The sequence below is a fragment of the Bos grunniens genome, chromosome 21 (genome assembly GCF_055505025.1).
Source record: "Bos grunniens cultivar Pamir isolate PY7600 chromosome 21, Bosgru_T2T1.0, whole genome shotgun sequence".
Lineage (NCBI taxonomy): Eukaryota > Metazoa > Chordata > Mammalia > Artiodactyla > Bovidae > Bos > Bos grunniens.
In genome coordinates, this window is record NC_141185.1 from 57,677,440 (window position 1) to 57,698,363 (window position 20,924).

Genomic DNA, 20,924 nt, shown 5'->3' on the forward strand with positions numbered 1-20,924 from the left:
GTAGCAAAGACAAATGTAGACATGAATGATACTATCCAACCTTTCCATGTAAAGGCTTTTGTTCCCTCTGACTGCTGATATGAATAAAAAGGAAACACACGCTCTTTTAAATTTCATTTAATAACAGCATAGCCAGATGTTAGACTTAGCTTGTTTCAGAGGTGAACTTTTATATGTGCTGGCCATGTTAGAATGTTACACTTCAGGATGGGGGACACATGTACACTGCTGATTCATGTCAATGTATGGCAAAAACCACAATATTGTAGAGTAATTAGCCTCCAATTAAAGAAATAAATTAAAAAAAAGAATGTTACACTTCATTAAGCTTGAATTATTTGTAGTTGCAGTGTAGTTAGACTTAGTCCTTTAGAAAGTTATTTACCATTAGGTAGAAGCTAATTTTGGTACTATAAAGGCAATGAAAAGATTGAGAGGAATATGTGGTATATTTTATAAATCTTTTTTATGCTATTTCTATTTTACCATTTATTTGTTTATTTTTGTGAGTGTTTCTTTAAAGACTTCTCTATGAAAAATAATTGTGTGCAATTGAAGATAGGGATGTGTTATCAATTCATCAGGTTCTGAAGGTAACACATTGTCACTTAAGTGACTAAATGTCAAAATTCATGTAATGTAAACAAATCCTAAAAAACTCTGTATAACTTCCTTCAGCTCTGCTACTTCCAGAAGAGGAATAATCAAGATGCAGGTGCCCGTGATGGGCCTGTGTGTTAGGGGAGGGTGCATGGGCAAGCTCTGTATATGCATTTATTTATACACACACACCTGTACACAGATGTATACCACTTCTCATTTCTAACCTGTAGTTGTTTACTTCTCTGTAAAATAAGGAGATTGAAACAAAGATTTTGTGCATTACAAGAGCATGTGTATGTAACAGAGAGAGAGAGAGATCCGTAACCTGAGTAGTCATTTAGGAAGGCAAACTTTCTAAGCCTTGCTTTTTAAAATCCAGAGGAATCAAAGTTCTGACTCTTCCTAAAATGTATATCCTTTGCATTTTGGGAGCCCTTTAAAAATAACCAGGCTAAGCTTTTTGCCTTTTTTTTTTTTTTTAATTTAGCTTTGTTTTAATCCTACCTGTTCACTGGGTTTTCAGAACTCTGGTTCTTTTTAGACATAAAATTAAGAGGCAATAAATAATCATGTGAAGCCATCTCAAAAATCCCTCCAACTTTTGTCTTACTCCTTTATAGTCACTAGAGGGTAGGAGAACATCATTCTCCCCGCAGAAGGGAGCTGGCTCTCCCTCTTGCGTATTAAGCGTTGCTGTAACCATCCAGAGCAGTAAAGTTTCCCAGCATGCTCCGGCGAAACCTGACAAAGCAGTATTTTCTCGTTTATTGATTCTGCTGCTGCACTAAAACACTGGTACTGTACATCAATAACCATCTTTAGTTAGGGAGCTCCGGCCTGTGGAAGAGCGCTGGCAGTTTGTGGAAGAACATAAAGGCTAGAAAGAAAAATTGTGAGCTTGGGGAATATTGGAGTCCAGGGAGGACAGGAGAGGTTAGGAAGAATGGCCCAAGGAATGAAGAGGGGAGAAAAAATGTTGCCGGCAAGGATAAAGATATCAAAACTCTGAAAGGAACAGAGGATCCTGGAGAGCAGTATTTATGTCTGTGCTGCGAAGTGGCGTCTTACCACTGCGCTGTTGTCTTCTTCTTTCCCTCTCATTGTAGTTTCTAGAATTTTGACTTCAGGGCGCTGGGCTCAGAGACTTAATAAATGCCTGCGCGTGGTACACAGTGTTTTGTAAAACCTTTGATGAATAGAGGTCACCGAAAGCTACTTATGATCATGGGTGAGAGATACAATTTATGGATTGGTGCAGAATTTCAATTGTTAGGGTGACTTTTTGCTACTTAGAGTCTGCAGTTATAGAGGGAAAAGTGAGATAACTTCTCATTTAGCTCATAAAAGTGAGTCACAGGGAAAATCTATAGTCTCTGTGATTAACTCTCTGTAAAAGTAGTTAAAATACCCTGATCAGTCTCTCTTGGTAGTTTTAAACTATAAACTGCTTTTTTTAGGATTTCCATTTAAAAATTAGAAAGCAGAAATTTAACATAAAGAAGATTATTTAATGTGAGTGTATAAAATTTTGCTAGTTCTAAGTGATGCATTACCTATAAAATGTCATTGACTCTTTCACCTCAATCTTACTCTTATAATAACTTTATTTAAATAACTGCTTCTTAAACTCATAAGTTTATAATTTTGCATCACCCAGAGTGGCAGTCTTTATGGACTGTCTTCTAAAGCGTTTCATATATATGTATATGTATATACATATGTGTGTATATATATATATTATGTATTTTGGCTGCAGCAAGCGGCTTGTGGGCTTCGTTCCCTGACCAGGGATTGAGTCCTACCCACTGGAATACCAAGGACTACCCCGTTTCCTGGGTTTTGTTACTGACCTTGGTTTTAATACAGTGAATACGTAGAGATTGCCTACGTATTCACTGTAAAACTACGTGAAAGTAGTTTTAGCTTTCATGCAAAAGCCTTTGTTTACCTTCAAGTGAGCATTTTAAAGAGAGAGCTGAAAATCTGATCTAAAAGGGCCTGAATCAGATACCTGCTTCTTTTCAGACATTTCCTTTGCATAATCATTTCTGTGAATAGATCTATTTCCATACCTTCCTCCTCTCTAATGTATATCACAGTTACAGAGCTAGAAAATTAATAGCAGTTACTTCTCTTGTGTCAAATAGTCTAATGGGATAGAAACATGACGATAAAAAGTGAAATTGGTAGGTCACTGATGTCTTCAGCAAATCTGCAGCTGTACACACCCCTCTTTGATTTGGGACAGTATTATGGGTGACCATGTGCCTTTTGAGTTACGGGTTTTCTTTATTTTAGATAATTTGCACCACATGTTTGTTGTCATATGGCTCCTCTTTTGACCTATTGTTTCATGCAGTTATATGACAGCCATTTCAGGTAAAAGACACCCTGTGTAGGGCAACATTTTTTTCGGTGTGACGTTAGTTGATTAGTGGTTCCACCGTTTGCTGTGTTTGGCTTCATGTTCGTTTAGCAAGGTTCCTGCGTTGTCACAGAGGCTGAGCACTACAGGGACAGCATTTTCCTGTCCCTCTGCCAGGGAGCCTCTGACTGGCTGAGAGGGAGGGGCAGGATGCTGCAGGGGGGACGAGGGAGAAGTCAGGGTCTTTCTCCCCTTTCTCTGATTCATGTGGTGTCTGTCTTTGCCCCCTCCACTAGCCAGTCCTGCTGTGGTTTCTGCTTCTCCCAGGTACCTCTGACCCAAGCATTTATTCTTTTTCTCTCTGTAGCTCAGGGATCACTGAATTGCAGCCTGAGTGCAAAATCCAACCCTGTATCTGCTTCTGCAAATACAATTTGATTGGAATGTTGTCGTGCTCATGGGTGTGTGCACTGCCCCTGGCTGGCAGGGCGGAGCAGAGTACTTGGGACAGAGCCTAATTCTTACTACCTGAAACTTTACAGAAAATTGCACCACGCCTGCACCGCGCTCCCCCCCCCAAAAAAAAAACGCAGGCCTGAAAGTGCTGGCCACTTCCTGCTGTTGCTAACCTTAGCTTTTCTTCATATGTTCTATTTGGCATCCCAGCATTGTATTATACTCTGTTATGTTAGATTATATTAAATATATTGTGTGCTCAGTCACTCAGATGTGTCAGACTCTTCTGTGACCCCATGGACTATAGCCTGTCCATGAAATTCTCCAGGCAAGAATACTGGAGTGTGTAGCCCTTCCCTTCTCCAGGAGATCTTCCCAACCCAGGGATCGAACCCAGGTCTCTTGCATTTGCAGACAGATTTTTGGCTGTCTAAGCCACCAGGGAAGTTGGGGAAACTTAAATTGAAAGAGGACAGTCAAAGAATTTGGAAAGAAGATTGTTCAGTCTGTCTGCCTGTCTATCTATACACCCGTCTGTCTGTCTGTCCTGATGTGCTTGGTGAGCAGAGCCCAGGTGAGAACCGGAAGGAAGTTCTGATGGTTGTTTCGTCTGTCATATAGTTTTGAGTTGAGAAGAAGCTGCTTCAAGTGGAAGAAATGCCTCTTCTCCACCTTAGAGGTAAATGCCTTCTGTCACTGCACCTCTTTCTCTACTTGAACTCATTTCACTATTGGTGAAATGAGTTATTTCACCAATTTCACCCTTATTACACTATTGGTCCTGGAAGTAGTACAAGCAAAACCCTTTGCAAGAAGTGTGGTCTGTTTGTGGAACCAAAATGAGAGTATCATGCCTGGACTGCTTCCCCAATTAATAGAGTGCTTTTTGTTCTGTTGTTTTTTATTTTCACACATTATTCACTGAACTCAAATGCCTATCCATAGTATCACCTTTTACTGTTTTGTTTTCTTGGTTAAATTTAAAGGATTGGAGGATGGTATATCCCAAACAGCCATATATATTCATGTATCTGTTTATTTCTATCTTCCTATCTAATATATCTGCCTATTTTTTAATCTATCTATATGCCTATCTATCCCTTATCTACCTACTTATTATCTCCCTCTCCATCTAGAAGTAACACTGCTGAATATCTTAACCTTGATGTTTCTGCTGCATTGTTATGAAGTCTAGGCCAGCATTATCCTAGACAGAATAGTTTCTAGAGGTCTTCCTCATTTCTGGGGGCCTCAGTCATGCTCAGCTAAGGCCATGAATTTATTAGAATCCTCAAACCTGGTGTATCTCCAGCCCAGAAGAATAGAGCCACTTTTCACAAATCTGTCATCTCAGTGACATTAGAATCACTTTTGTCCAAAACCCTCTCACTGAGCACATACTGTATTGGCAGGAATGCCGTCCTGAGACTTCAGAGACTAGTAAGACTTGGACATCATAGCTGATGCAGTATTCGAGAGATGGAGCAGTGGAAACACTGACAGACTATTTTCTTAGGCCCCCAAATAACTGCAGATGGTGACTGCAGCCATGAAATTAAAAAATGCTTGCTCCTTGGAAGAAAAGCTATGATCAACCTTGACAGCATATTAAAAAACAATGACATTACTTTGCCAACAAAGATCCATCTAGTCAAGGTTATGATTTTTCCAGTAGTCATGTATGGATGTGAGAGTTGGACCATAAAGAAAGCTGAGCACTGAAGAATTGATGCTTTTCTACTGTGATGTTGGACAAGACTCTTGAGAGTCCCTTGGACTGCAAGGGGATCCAACCAGTCCATCCTAAAGGAGATCAGTCCTGAATATTCATTGGAAGGACTGATGCTGAAGCCGAACCTCCAATACTTTGGCCACCTGATGTGAAGAACTGACTCACTGGAAAAGACCCTGATGCTGGCACAATTAAAGGCAGGAAGAGAAGGGGATGACAGAGGATGAGATGGTTGAGTGGCATCACTGACTCGATGGACATGAGTTTGAGCAAGCTCTGGGAGTTGGTGATGGAGAGGGAGGCCTGGTGTGCTGCAGTCAATAGGATCGCAACGACTGAGCAACTGAACTGAATTGAACTGATCTGATTAGGAGAGCTGAGAGTAGAGAGGTGGGGTATTCAGAGACTAGACCCTTATCTTGACCTTGCAGGTGGGTGGGGTGGGTTGAAGGCTAGAGAACTGAGTGAAAGGAGACAGGAGTGAATCTCACCAAGTGAGGAGGAGGAGGAAGTTCATTGAGACGTGACGCTCACAAAATAATGTGTGTGGCAAGCACTCCAGACTCTGTGTTGGCTCCAAAGTTGAGCTCTCTCAACCAGCAGCATCAGTAGAAATCGTTTGAATGCAGATATTTCTGGGCCTCCATCTCAGGCCTCTCAGATCAGAAACTCTGGAAACAGGACCCAGCCACCTATTAGTGAGCCTTCTGGGTGACCTGGAAGCATATTTATGTTTGAGAACCACTGGTGTGGACTAGGGGGTGGCGTGGGATGCTGGGAAAATAGGAGGTGAAGCCAGGCATGTCAGAGGGGACTGACAGGGAACTGACAGGGAGCGCTGCTGGATTTTAGATTCCCGGGGTTAGAGTGAGGCAGGCAAGGTGCCTGGGATAAAACGTGAGACGGCTCTGGGGCCAGCCCTGCCCTCACAGAAGCCTGAGCATGAACACCTCCTTGAATGTTTCATCCTGAACGCCTCTCTCGCCTCACTAGTCCTAGTCCTGCTTAGGGGTCCCCTTGACCTATTTTAAGTGAAGGAGAGCCATAGAAATACAGACTACAGGAGTTAAGGCCTGCAAATCAAGAAATAACAAAGGCCTACTCCAGAGCACAGGGAACTCTGCTCACTCTTATGTGGCAGGCTGGATGGGACGGGAGTTTAGGGGAGAATGGATACATGTATATGTATAACTGAGTCCCTTTGCTGTCCACCTGAAACCATCACAACATTGTTAATTGGCTATATTCCAATATAAAATGAAAAGATAAAAAAAAAGAAATACTAGTTGATGATTATCGCAGATGAACCAACCATTTAATTTTGAGCTTCCTAGAGGTCAGGGTGAAAAGGGAAATCTTATTTACTCACATGGCTGTCATCTTTTTCCTCCTTGGTCCAGAACCCTGAGGGTCATTGGGTATTTATAGACTTTATCAATTTTTTAAAAATCTTCTCATAATCTAATTTTTAACTTCAAACATCGAGTGAGGATAGTCCCTCTTAATTAAAAAATAATGTAATCGTTTAATATCTTTGCACACACAGATTATTCATCTCCTTGGAACTATGATATAGTTTTCATCTGTAAATATGTCTCATCTTCCATGTCCATGCCTCTGTGGGAAATTTAAAAGGCTTGCTTTATATCCCATCCAAAAATTTGTTTGTCATTCTAGGAGAATTTATGCCTCCAGGGTTCTCTTCAAATATTACAAGGAACTGCCAAGTAGGAGCTTTCTGGAAGCCTGTTGCATGAGTATATGGATCTTCTCATGTCATGCTATAAAAGCTGTTGACAATGAGCAGTAGTTTTACATGTTGAAAAAGCTTGAAAGGAATATTTCATGGAAAGCTTTTATAGACTGCGTCTTCTCCCTTCGTTTTTCTAAGCATTGACAATATAGTTGGAATCTTGCTTTACTCTTCAATTTGCTTACAAAGTTAGTTCATTTTTGTTTATGCATTTGTCTCCATTGACTCTCTACTTCCTCACAGTGACTCAGGAAAGATAATTAATGAGAATCAGAATAAGATGTATTGGCAACATGGGGACACGTATTTTTAAATTTCCATCACTGAGATGATCTAAAAAGTACCCGTACAGTAATTGGTGCCACTAAGGTAGGCCTACTGGGAAAACCTTGTAAAAACGTTTTTTTCAGTGGCCCTAATTTTAATTTTACTTTTTAAAAATGTTTTGATATTTTTTGCCACCCAAGGGAATGCTTTGAATTGTTACCAATCAATGGTATTGATTGGCATAGTTAATTATGAATGGTGGTATCACTAGAGAAAGAAGTGGCTACCTACTCCAGTATTCTTGCCTAGAAAATCCCATGGACAGAGGAGGCTGGTGGGCTACAGTCCATAGGATTGCAAAGAGTCAGACGTGACTTAATGACTAAACAACAGCAATCACTGACTATCACATTGCTTCTGATGACTGTAGGTGTTTCCCTGCTCCTGGACTCTGTGCCTCCCTGTCAGGATCCTTCTTTATACCTGACTTTCTGCTGTTCTTCCTGGCTTGGGATGGACAGACACATCAAGCTGTTATGTCCACCATCCTAGGGTTTCCTCTGTAACCATGCTGAGTAGTTGTCCTGGAACCCACTTTGCCATCTTCACAGCATGCTGCTTGGCCAGAATCCTCCAATAATGTATGTTTGCCAGTGTGTAATCCTTTTTTTTTTTTATTTCCCTGGAAGGCAAGTCTATTCACTGTTTTCTTCTTTTGGGCTCTGCTTGGTCATCATTGCTATGCATGGGCTTTCTCTAGCTGCGATGACCGGAGGCTCGTCTCTAGTTGAGGTGCACGGCCTTCACATTGCAGTGGCTTCTCATCTTGGGAGTACGGCTTGAGGGTGAGCAGTCTTCAGTAGCTGTGGCACATGGGCTTAGTTGCCCCAAGCATGTGGCATCTCTCCAGTCCAGGGATGGAACCCCCATCCCCTGCATTGACAGGTGGATTCTTAACCACTGGACCACCAGGAAAGCCCCATCCACTGTTCGGAGAGTCTATTCCTAGATCAGAAACTCCTGAGAATTCTCCACCTACTGGTAGTGAGCAGAAAAGCCCCACAGCCTGTACCTTCCATCTTTCTCCCTTTCTCCTTTCCCTTCCTGTGAAATTTTCATGATCTGGGAGTAAATCAATGTTTTGGAATCTGTTTCATTTTTTACAAAAGTTAGTATGTTTCTAAGTTAAATATCCCAACTTGTTTTCCCTTAGTCATAACTAAGTTGCATGTTTCAGGAAAGAGTCACTCTTTCTGGGAGTAGGTTTGCCAGGGGTGGGGGCCATGGAAGAGAGCCGATGAATGAATCCATATAGAAATAGTAAAAGTTTCTGATCCTCTGGGAGGAAGGAGAAAAATAGCAAAACCCTGCTGGACTGTATTTTATCCATTATGTCTGCTGAGAAATTAGGGTCAGGACCCAGAAGCTTTGCTCTATCTCCCGGTGTTTGTTTCAGCTTAGTAGGGTGGGCTTCTCCCTTTGATGGGTCATTTCCTTCTCTCCTTTCACATTCCAGGCTGCATTAAGATGACAAATTTCACTTACAGGGCTCGGGCACAGACATGAAAACTTGAGCTATTGAGCTAACAGAGTGAGTGCAGAGGAGTCGATTTATGGTGGGGAGAACAGGGGTGTTTGAAGAACGTGAAAGTTCCGGAGAACCCAGCTCTGCATCCGAGCACAGACGGGATGGCTCAGGTGCTACCCCCCAACCCCAGACCCTGCCTCTTAAACCTCATCACAAGTCTCAAGGGTGGAAGAGAAATGTGAAAGTGATTAAGAAACGTGTTTAAAGCTCATGCTCACATCCTAGACCTCATCGCTTGCAGATGAAACTTTTTTTTGGATATAACCTTGTAGAGGGCTTTGCAGAAATATTTAGAAGTATGTAGAATAAAGGTCCTGTGTCCTTTTCTGTCTGTGAACTGTGCAATAAACACTTCTCTTTTCCTACCCCGCCTTTAGCAAGGGAAAAAAAATCTTGGACGGTGAAGAGCAAGTCCATCACATCAAACATGACTGCGTTAAATGCTAAAATGTTCAAAGTCCGACTGAGATAGATAAAGGCTTTGATGGAAAGTGGATATTTCCCAGGGACATTACAAGCAATAATCCAGATGTTAGAGTGTAATGCAACGAGTGTCCCTGGATTGATCAGGAGCTCCAGCCAAGCTGGGCCTGGTGCAGGCCTTTGCCTTGCCCTCCCATGCTGTTCCGCCATATGGAACCTATCTCTGGGCCCCGTTAATAACCAGCTTTGGATTCCATTTTCACAGAGCTCATAGAGCTAAGTGGGGCTGTTTTATGGACAAGTTAGATAGAAGCCTTTCCAAGATAAACATCCAATTTGAAATTAGGACATACCAAGCCACAAAATTATTTTAGGGCATATTTCATGGAAACACTGCCATTTTTCTTAGGCAATTGCCAGACTGTAGGATGCCCTTTGATCCCTTGTGGACATTACTCCCTTCTTTATAAAAAGGATTTTGAAATAGTTGCAGTGTTTAGGGAGGAATATATCTGTCGGAACTTTGAAGCATGGCCCTGGGACAGGTCATGCTTCAGCTTATTGGTTGGCAAGTCAAACTTTAAGAAGAAGAAACATAAAAAAAGAAAGTGCAGCAGGATGTATGAATCAAATTCTCATTTTCTTTTTAAAGATGGAAGTTTTCCGCCTGTGTGCTTGGTAAGCTAGAGAATGTTTTAAAAGGATCTGTATGCACACATATAGAGTATAAACACAGCTACATATGTATTTATATATGTACCTGTCTATACATTCTGATGGTATGCATTGTTTTTAACAAATACAAAGTTACTTAATCTTATTTCATAGATTTTCATGATTGAATGTATTCTTTGTATAACCCAACCTCTGATAGAAGTTAGAGAAAGAATTGTTCCTGTTTTCAAGAGGAGAGGGTTTTTTCTTTTTTAAACAAATTATTTTCCCGTCTCCCTTTCCTGTTCTGTATCTGCATCTTCAAACCTGTGTGTGTGTGTGTGTGTGTGTGTGTGTGTGAATTCCAGTTTCCAAAGAAAAGCAACACAGATATGAAACTGGGAGTATACATTTCCATAAAATAGCTTTGTTTAAGGAAATCATAAAATGACCCAAACGCTTGGCATTACTGCATCATTTGTTAAGAGGGGTGGAGTGACGTGTGTTGGATGAGGTAAGCTGGCATGTAATTAACCCGGCGCTGACATACCATTCGTTGTGATAAATTGTGAGTAACTGGTGTCCAAGCAAATTGATGCCTAAATGATCTCAAAGATATAGTGAGCAGATGACAGGAATGAATATATAGTGTTAGAAATTCATTGCTTTACTGTGATGCTCGACACCATCTCCGTCCTTCAGCCCATTTATTTCTCCCTCAAATTAAGCCGTCCACCCTCGTACCATCTCACGTACTGAGTGGAGAATGTGAATGAATTCTGCCAACCAAACACAGCCTGTGGATCAGGTCAGGGTTTCTCACTCAAACAAACTCACCATAAAAAGACACTGTCGAGACCTTCAGGGTATTTAACAATGTTAAAGGAATAGACGTTACTTGTGTTGAGTGTGATCATGGCATGGTGCTTATGTAAAAACAGATAAGTATTTTGCTTTCAGATATTTCAGCCAGAGGAAACATTAGGGAAGCAGGGAAAGATGTAATAAGATGACAAAATGTGATGAATAAGCACATGGAGGTTGGTTGTGCTGGTCTCTGTGTGTGTGTGTTTGAAGATTTACATAATGAACATTAAAAATAAAGTGTGCTTGTCCTCTTCATAATTTAATTCTGGGGGATATTTGCCTTTTTCCATATTCTGTTTAAGCTGTGTGTGATGTAGAAAAGGAAAAAAAAAAAATAAGGTAACAGTTACTGAACACTTACTTGGTCCCAGGCCCTGGTCTGTGTTCTTTATCCAACGTTCCCCTCCCACCAGATCTGCAAAGCTCATTTGGCTGTCAAGCCTATTATGAGCTGTCTCTGGACCTGTGAATCTTGCACTACAATTAGGCTTTTTTGTTGTCCCCTAAGGGGGATTCTCCTTTTTTTTGGAAAATCCCAGGGATGGGGGAGCCTCGTGGGCTGCCGTCTATGGGGTCACCCAGAGTTGGACATGACTAAAGCGACTTAGCAGCAGCAGCAAGGGATAAGGCTCAGCAGTAAAGAGTCTGCCTGCAGTGCAGGAGATACAGGAGACTCAGGTTCGATCCCTGGGTCGGGAAGATTCCCTGGAGGAGGAAATGGCAACCCACTCCAGTATTCTTGCCTGGGAAATCCCATGGACAAAGAAGCCCATGGGCTAGCAAAAGAGTTGGACACGACTTAGTGACTGAGCACAAGAAATAAAGAGAGGTGGGGACGGATTCAAGTGTGAAGGATAAATTGAAAGTCATAATTTTGAAATGCCCAGAGGTAGTTTGTTTCCCTGCAGAGCAGTGCCTGGTTCTTATATCTCCGTTTCCCAGAATGCCTCTCTTCCCTTCCTACTATCAGAGTAGCCAAAGGCCCATTTGGAAGATTCTATGGAAGAGCACGTGTGGGTGGGGAGGCCAGTGCCAGGTGCCAGTGTTGTTTGAATCCATCCTTCACTGGAGGCTCCAAGCCCAGTGCTTGAGAAGGAAGTCACATAGCTGTGGTTGCAGGTTTGCAGAACCAGTGAAGAACATTCACACATTCACTAGGCAGGGAGTGCTATTTCTCATGAATATTGAAAGCTGGACCACCCCCTCTGATCACCAAAGTCACACTCAAGAATTATCAGCAAGTTTATATGTCATCTTTATTTCTTTGCTTTAGTCCTCTTTGATACGCAACCTCCGGCTCTCAGAGTCCTTGAAAAAGAACCAACTCTGGAACGGGATTATAAGTATAACTTTGTTGGAAGGAAGGAATGTCTCAGGCGGAAGCGTGGCAGAGATGTTTGTCCAGTTAAAACTGGGAGATCAGAGGTATAAAAGTAAGGTAAGTTCTGTCAATTCCTTAAGGAGAACAATGTCTTTAAGATGAAAACAATGGGAAAAAATGTATGTTTTCCCCCTCTAAACTTTGCAAGAACAAAATTTATTTTTAACTCTCCTGTGTGGATTAGGAGCACCCCAGAAAACAAAATAAATGTACAGATGCTGTCTGTTAATATGGGGCATTTGATTGCTTAGTGTCATTTATTTTAATATAGTCACTGGAGCTAGGGAAAGTTTATTAAACAATAGATTTGAATGCATGGCTTATTTTCATTTTGAAAATAAACAACTGTGTTTCAGAGATTGTGCTGAAAACAATTACTAAGTGTTTTCAAAAATCCTACAAAAATAAAATAGTGTAATGTTATAGTTGAATTAAAATACTTGAGTTAAACTAACTAAACATATTTTCAAAATTATACACTCCTGGATTTCTCTAACTTGTTGGTATGAACAGCAAAAATAGACATCTAATACTGCTGTTTCCTTACTCTGATTTTTTTTAAAGCTATCTAAAAGTATTAAAAGTGATTTGTTTTGAACAAAAGTAATAGCTTTTTTTTTTTTTAAGCTGTCTTTAAAAATCAATCATCTTATTCCACTGATCCAAATTCCATTTAATTTTTAATCTCAGTAATTCGGTGTGGTTTTTATTTCAAAAACCCTAGTCTTCAAACCATGGTAATTAATTAGTTTTACATAACTGTCAGACAGGAATATTTCCTATGTTTTATGGATTGAGGGAACTAGGGTACTTGAAAGTTAAGTCACTTGCCAAAAGCCACATAGGAAGAAAAACATCAGAGTGGAAGACTTTGAAAATAGGCCCAAGGGTATTTGCAGCTGGGGCTTTCCAGGGTAGCGGACTTACCTGAAGCAGACTAGTTACAGAATGACTTAGCGGGGCAGGAGGTTGTCTCTCCTGTACAATTTTCAGTGCAGAATCAAATATTAAAGGTCATTTACTCCAGCGCAAGCAGCAGAGAACCGAAGCTCATGTTGCAGAATTGTTGATTATGAGAAATGCAAGAAATTGAAGCAAAGTTATGGCCAAAATGTACAGATGATAATTTTAAGCAGGCAGTTTTAGGCTGTACCTCACAATAAGTGTATCCAGGATAAGCACAGGTCTCCATTAAGATTCCTTTAACCCTCCAGCATCAGGGTAAGGATTTATAGAAAAATTATTCATCACTAAGCGCACTTACCCTTTTAGACTAAGGTGAAGTGTAGAAAGAGTCCGGTATCTGCTGCATTCCCCCTTGGGGAATACTGCGCTTAAGTTGTGATCAAATGGGCTTTTTTTTCTGCATAGTTTCTAAATTCTGTGATCTGATATATTTAAACTCAACGATGATGAAAAACAGCATAGATGATGTTATATGGTGTTGGCTGCAGTTGAGGTCTAAGCAGTTCATTTTTTCCCATGCGAGCAAACTTGGCCCCAGGATTTCATCATTGGCCCTGAGTTCCTGGTATTTAGTGGCCCGCATTTTTGCTCACTTTTTCTTCACAAATTGAATCTCTGTGTAAACGAAACAGAAATGAAAGTCTTGCCAATGAATCAAACACATAAGCAGTTTGAAATAACTCTTGGAGAACATGGAAACACTTGTGGAGTTTTCCAACCACGCATGTTCATTTTTAGGTTTGGCTGTAGTGGAATTTCCTAATCTTCCTCTGACTCCAGTGACTGGATTCAGGAAACTTGAATTTAGAAATAGGCAGTCACATACAAGTTATGGGTTTCTCATGTAATGCATCTGACAGATGTTAATTAAGATCCCAAATTGTTAATTTATATAGTTCTTAAGCCAGCGCTGAAATGGATGTGCCAATAAAAATGTTATTTCCATTTGATTAACCAATTAGGAGTATCTTTTGTAAGAGAGAAGAGCTATAAAATATCTATTGAGATATAATATTATATAGAGAGTGCAGCTCAATAGTCATTATTATATATGTGTAATAAATATTACCCATGTATCAAAAATATATATTTTGTATACCTATAACATTGATTGTTTCTTTGGGGATAACAATGCTGTTTCTAATTTGGTGGATAAATGACTGAATCTGGGGTCAGCTAAAAGAGTATGATGTTTTGCCAATTCTTAAAACCTTGACATGCCTTTCATTTTCAACAAGGAAAATTTTAACTGTGTAAGAGTGATCATAACCATAATTATGATTGCCTTCCTGCTGTTTAGAAATAAATGAATGTGTAGCTGCTATAGTGATGAATGACATTTTAAGAAAATAAATATTATAACTGCATGTTTTCTAGACACTGTGTAAGAGTGCAAATCCGCAGTGGCAGGAACAGTTTGACTTTCACTACTTCTCTGACAGGATGGGCATTTTGGACATTGAAGTGTGGGGAAAGGACAGCAAAAAGCATGAGGAACGTTTGGGCACGTGAGTCTCTTCTGCTTTCTAAATGGTGGGAGACGTGTCTGCATGAGGCTGGTCTATAGCATTGTCCTTATCTGGTTGAGCTTAGAGTAAAACCTCATATTCCCACCCCAAGGAGCCATAAGTTAGCTGGACCTTAACCTGGGGAAGACTTTTTCATTTATTAATTGGTATATGCTGTTTAGTATTGATTGCAACAGAAGAAAATCGTTATGTGTCAGGGATTCTCTAAAGAAAGATAATGTCCCATCTCAGACTCTTTGGGAAATGTTGGTATCAGTTTCCAATGCACCCTATGAGTTTGGTTTTGCTATTTAGTGAAAATACCAAATAATTCAGTAACACCATGAAGCTAGGTGTCCCAAATTGATGGAACCTTTCCATTGTCCTCTATGAACTTTGTGGCAAATCATAATGAAACCTGTTGAGGCCAGATCAGTTTTATTTGTATACTTCGGACCTTCCCAACTTAATTGAGGTGCTCACTTGTATATAATGAGAAATATTGTAAGTATTAATAGTTTCCATATAGGATTATAGTAAGACTATAGTTAAATGCGATTCTGCCTGCATCGTAGCTGCCCCAGTTTAAGCATGAAGGAGATGCTGGTGGAGGCATACATCTCTGATATTTCTGGGAAGGCTGCAAGTTCACAATATTATCCTTATTTTATAGATGAGGGAATGGAGTGCTGAGAATCTTGGCAGAATAGTGAATGCGAGACTCAGGATTATCTGTTTTCAAAGACCCAAGTTTTTTCTTCCAAACTACTGCGTTTTGTTCAGCCAATATGCATCCAGTTTGTCCACCCATTCTAAATTTAGAATACAGCATTTAAACGGCTCTCAACATCTGTCTGTGGTCTTTTTCAAACCAAGTTCTCTGGAGCCCTGGGTTCAGGGAGATGTGTTGGGGCCAGCTTTCAGGATAATCAAGTTTCTTCTGAAACCAGAACATCTCCACTTTTACCTGTGCTCTGTGGTGGGGTTCTGTTCCAGGCAAGAGTTTTACTGCTGAACACGAAAGATTGAAAGCCCTTCATCCAGTAGAACCCCTTCATTTTACAGATGAGGAAGTCCAGAGGTCCAGAGATGTTATGTTTTTCTATCAGCAAGGAATTTAGGGGCCAAAATAGGCTGTGCCCCAGCTAACCCAAAACCCAATGCAGTGCTTTTTTTCTGTGTAGAATGCTTAGCAGAGGCAGTTGCATGAAACATCAGTTCTTTTCGCTGCTGTTATCCCATCCTAGTATTCTTGGGCTTCTCTTGTGACTCAGCTGGTAAAGAATCCACCTGCAATACAGGAGACCTTGGTTCGATCCCTGGGTTGGGAAGGTCCCCTAGAGAAGGGAAAGGCTACCCACTCCAGTGGGTACATTTCATGCAAAGATGGGCTCAATAAAGGACAGAAATGGTATGTACCTAACAGAAGCAGAAGATATTAAGAAGAGGTGGCAAGAATACACAGAAGAACTGTATAAAAAAAGATCTTCATGATCCAGATAATCATGATGGTGTGATCACTCACCTAGAGCCAGACATCCTAGAATGTGAAGTCAAGTGGGCCTTAGAAAGCATCACTACGAACAAAGCTAGTGGAGGTGATGGAATTCCAGTTGAGCTATTTCAAATCCTGAAAGATGATGCTGTGAAAGTGCTGCACTCAATATGCCAGCATATTTGGGAAACTCAGCAGTGGCCACAGGACTGGAAAAGGTCAGTTTTCATTCCAATCCCAAAAAGGCAATGCCGAAGAATGCTCAAACTACCGCACAATTGCACTCATCTCACACGCTAGTAAAGTAATGCTCAAAATTCTCCAAGCCAGGCTTCAGCAATATGTGAACTGTGAACTTCCTGATGTTCAAGCTGGTTTTAGAAAAGGCAGAGGAACCAGAGACCAAATTGCCAACATCCACTGGATCATGGAAAAAGCAAGAGAGTTCCAGAAAAGCATCTATTTCTGCTTTCTTGACTATGCCAAAGCCTTTGACTGTGTGGATCACAATAAACTGTGGAAAATCCTGAAAGAGATGGGAATCTCAGACCACCTGACCTGCCTCTTGAGAAATCTGTATCCAGGTCAGGAAGCAACAGTTAGAACTAGACATGAAACAACAGACTGGTTCCAAATAGGAAAAAGAGTACGTCAAGGCTGTATACTGTGACCCTGCTTATTTAACTTATATGCAGAGTACATCATGAGAAACGCTGGACTGGAAGAAGCACAAGCTGGAATCAAGATTGCCGGGAGAAATGTCAATAACCTCAGATATGCAGATGACACGACCCTTATGGCAGAAAGTGAAGAGGAACTCAAAAGCTTCTTGATGAAAGTGAAAGAGGAGAGTGAAAAAGTTGGCTTAAAGCTCAACATTCAGAAGACTAACATCATGGCATCCGGTCCCATCACTTCATGGGAAATAGATGTGGACACAGTGGATACAGTGTAAGACTATTTTTTTGGGCTCCAAAATCACTGTAGATGGTGACTGCAGCCATGAAATTAAAAGACGCTTACTCCTTGGAAGGAAAGTTATGACCAACCTAGATAGCATATTGAAAAGCAGAGATATTACTTTGCCAACAAAGGTCCATCTGGTCAACGCTATGGTTTTTCCTGTGGTCATGTACGGATGTGAGAGTTGGACTGTGAAGAAAGCTGAGTGCTGAAGAATTGATGCTTTTGAACTGTGGTGTTGGAGAAGACTCCTGAGAGTCCCTTGGACTACAAGGGGATCCAACCAGTCCATTCTGAAGGAGCTCAGCCCTGGGATTTCTTTGGAAGCAATGATGCTAAAGCTGAAACTCCAGTACTTTGGCCACCTCATGTGAAGAGTTGACTCATTGGAAAAGACTCTGATGCTGGGAGGGATTGGGGGCAGGAGGAGAAGGGGACGACAGAGGATGAGATGGCTGGATGGCATCACTGACTCGATGGACGTGAATCTGAGTGAACTCCAGGAGTTGGTGATGGACAGGGAGGCCTGGCGTGCTTCGATTCATGGGGTTGCAAAGAGTTGGACACGACTGAGCGACTGAACTGAACTGAACTGAACCCACTCCAGTATTCTGGCCTGGAGAATTCCATGGACAGTATAGACCATGTGGTCGCAAATAGTCGGACACAACTGAGCGACTTGCCCTTTGATCCCATCCCATCTCAGTAACTTATCCTGAGACAGACAAGAGGAATTTTGGAGACCATGGCATGTTCCTCCTGTGCTTGTCTGCAGTGGCATTCTGTCGACAGAATGGCCTGGTTTGTCCCAGGGTACTTAATAATCTGAGCTCTCACTCACCTGATGGCAGCACTCTTGCCCACTTATCATGTGGAACATGCACACGCACCTACACAGTTCATCCATCCGTGTAAACACTGGCTAGGAGGGCCAGGCTGCCTCCGGCTGAGACCGGGGAGCTCTTCCTGCTGTGTGCGTGTTGTGGTCCCGGTTCCGTTGCTTTGTGCAGCCTGCTCAACCCCAGTTCTCTGCTGCTCTGGTAGGTAGTAGCCATACTTCCCTGGAGATCTGCAGGGCCAGATTTGTGGTTTGGGGCACCAAACTAGGCCCTGTCACTCTTCTGCGCTGGAGAAAGGTCTTCCTGTGGTCCAGAATGCACAGATTTTTCTCTGTCAGGTGCTTTCCTAGTCTCCCCGCTCCTCCGTTTCCACAGGATAACTTAGACGCCTGCGTGTTCTCAGTGCCTCCCACCCTGGTCACTGCCGCGACACCCCTGTGCACTGCCAACACCCACAGCAGAAGGATCAGACGCATTGTGCTAGCCAGCGGAGCACGGATAAGTCACGTCAGTGCACAATGCAGAGAACTCTGTGTCCCGCAGCGTTATCTGAAGGATGGCCTTTGAGCCCCTGGTGATGGATGGCCCATGTGTTATTTTCGTAGGTGCAGAGAGTAATGGCCTTTCGTTTCGTGTGTCACCATGCCGTCATGTTTCCTTCACATAGTAGGAAATGCTTTTTCAAATGAGCGTTAAGTTTCTTTACAGACACAGGAAATAATTGGAGATGTCCCTCTTATGCCATGTTTTGTCATTTGGGTCTTCATTTATTATTTGAGCTATTTCCTGTTTGTGACTTAGACGTCTACCTGCCCCAGTGGCCATTCTGCCCTTCCTCTTCGTGGACTTTAAAGGAATTTTTTTGGGTATCCTTTTCCTTTTTCCTCTCCTGAGGGACAGAAGATAACAGAAGTGTCTCTTGGGCTTTGACTACACAGCGTTACCCAGAGTGAACTTCCAGGTGGGGTGAGACTTCCCCTAAAATACACCACTGCTTGTCATAGTGAAAGGAGAGATTGTGTTGGCATATGGATATCACAGACCTGTTACTTATTGTTCCTTCTTGCATAAAAGGGTTCACTCTCTGTTTTCCTGTTCTTTGTTGTAATTGTTAAGGATCAGTTATTTTATCCCCCAACTGTTGGGAAATACCTTGTTGTGTCAGGAGGGTCTTTGGCTATGTTGAATGTTCTCAGACCTGTCTCATAATTTGTCTTTGGATGGTGATAGCAGTTTAAAGTTCTGCATGGCTTCTGTGAGAAACTCTTCCCCCACTGAAGCTTCCTTCCCCTGGCAGGCATCGTGAGAGGAGGGACGGAACGCTCTGGGTTGTGTTTCCTGGGCTGTCTGGTAACCACAACACTTGCGAGCTACGAGACCTTGGGCAGTGGCCTTTCTTGTGGTTTTTCCATCTGCGTAACAGGGTCTTCAGCCAACTTGCAGGCCATCATGGCAACTGGCAACCATGTCTATTGTTGATTGCTATTATTACTCCTATTAATTTTGAGATTTTTTTTTTCTTCTGGAGAATAACTACAGATCCCCACCACTAAATTGTGCTGTTTAAGTATTTGAGATATGACTGGTTAAAATTCAGCTCAGTTTTGTTTATTCAAAACAGAATAGAGATTTTTGTGTGTGTGTTTTGGTGGAAGTGAGCAGTGACTATCTTCCAGGATGTGATGGGAAGGATATTTATTGACTCAAGAACTGAACAGTGTCGATTAGCCTGACTGACATTGGTTTTGTAGCTGTGGATGGTGGTAGACCGGGGCAGTGGTCAGTTATGGTCATAACTGGCGTTTGTGTTGGCATTGGTGGGTTGCTAGCTTGGTGATAGTTCAGCCTTGTCCTGCCTACCCAACCACCATGGCAGCCAGCCTCCTCCAGGCTCTCTGAGTCATGGGGAGCTTTCTGAAATTCCTTATGTCCTTATGGTCCACCTGTGGGCTTCCGCTAAGCCACAGGTAGCTCCTGAGGAGGTCAGGGCTGGTGAGATAAGAGTGCTTGGGCAAACCAACACCCCAACCCCCAATACAGGGTGTCTACTATTCATGGGACAGAAAAAAAAAAAGTCTTTTGAGTCCATCTATGGTGCAGAAACAGTGGATTTTTAGGAGGAGTAAGAAATAAAGCTAAATATAACCTGCTCCAACTTTTAAACAAAATGGCAAGAGTAGAAATATAGATTAATCTTCTTGTCAACCTGTACCATTTCAACATAATCATACCATTTTCTTAAAGTATATTTTATATTTCCCTGTGATACTGGTGATTAATTTGTTATAGAATATTCTAGCTTCCAAAGTGGTGCCAGTGGTAAGGAATCTGCCTGCGAGTGTAGGAGATGCAAGAGATGTGAGTTCAATCCCTGAATCAGGAAAATTCCCTGGAGGAGGAAATGGCAACCCACTCCAGTATTCTTGCCTGGAAAATTATGTGGACAGAGGAGCCTGGTGGGCTACAGTCCACGGGGTTGCAAATAGTCGGACACGACTGAGTATGCATGCATGGATGCACGCAGACTTAGTTTGGAAAAGGTAAGAATGAGATTGCACAAGCTTATTTTAACTGGGCTGCCGCAGAGCCAATCCCGAGTCCCACATGGTGCCTTAGAAAGTGGCTCTGATGTGCTGCCCGTTTACCAGTGACTCCGACGCGCAGGAGAATCAGGGTATTTCTTTGGACAGATCGCACGCCATGTTGCTGATCTGCTTTCACAGCAAGGCTTGACACAGTCACCATTTGCTTCCTGTTCACCCCCGTTCTTAGCCTCTGAGATTTACAGCTTTTAAAACTCTAGGACTCTTTTCTGCCCCCTTGCATTTAAGTTAAAAGCTGACCAGTCTATAATATAAAACATAGAATTATGGTAATGAATAAGAGGTTAAAAGCTATCATGGCAAGTGGAACTTAGCAGGTTTGGCTGACTGATATGGTAAAAATTATGTGTTGAATTAAAACATTAAAATGCGGTGGGATTAATGGAGAAAGACAGGAACAGGAGGTCAGAAACAATGCTAAATCAGCACATTAACTGCCTGTGGGCTGGAGAGGCTGGCTT

At 41.8% G+C, this 20,924-nt stretch overlaps 1 protein-coding gene across 8 annotated transcripts in view; it reads left to right on the plus strand.

Annotated features, from left to right (window-relative positions):
* MCTP2 (multiple C2 and transmembrane domain containing 2) overlaps window positions 1-20,924 on the plus strand; it is a 261,080-nt gene that overhangs the window by 105,175 nt on the left and 134,981 nt on the right. For 7 of the 8 annotated variants that reach the window (XM_086365345.1, XM_086365348.1, XM_086365346.1 and 4 more), the window contains 2 exons: window positions 11,982-12,146; window positions 14,433-14,563. In XM_086365345.1, the coding sequence (XP_086221471.1) occupies window positions 11,982-12,146; window positions 14,433-14,563 (296 nt within the window). The remainder of the gene's footprint in view (window positions 1-11,981; window positions 12,147-14,432; window positions 14,564-20,924) is intronic. The other variant, XM_086365352.1, reaches the window with a different exon arrangement.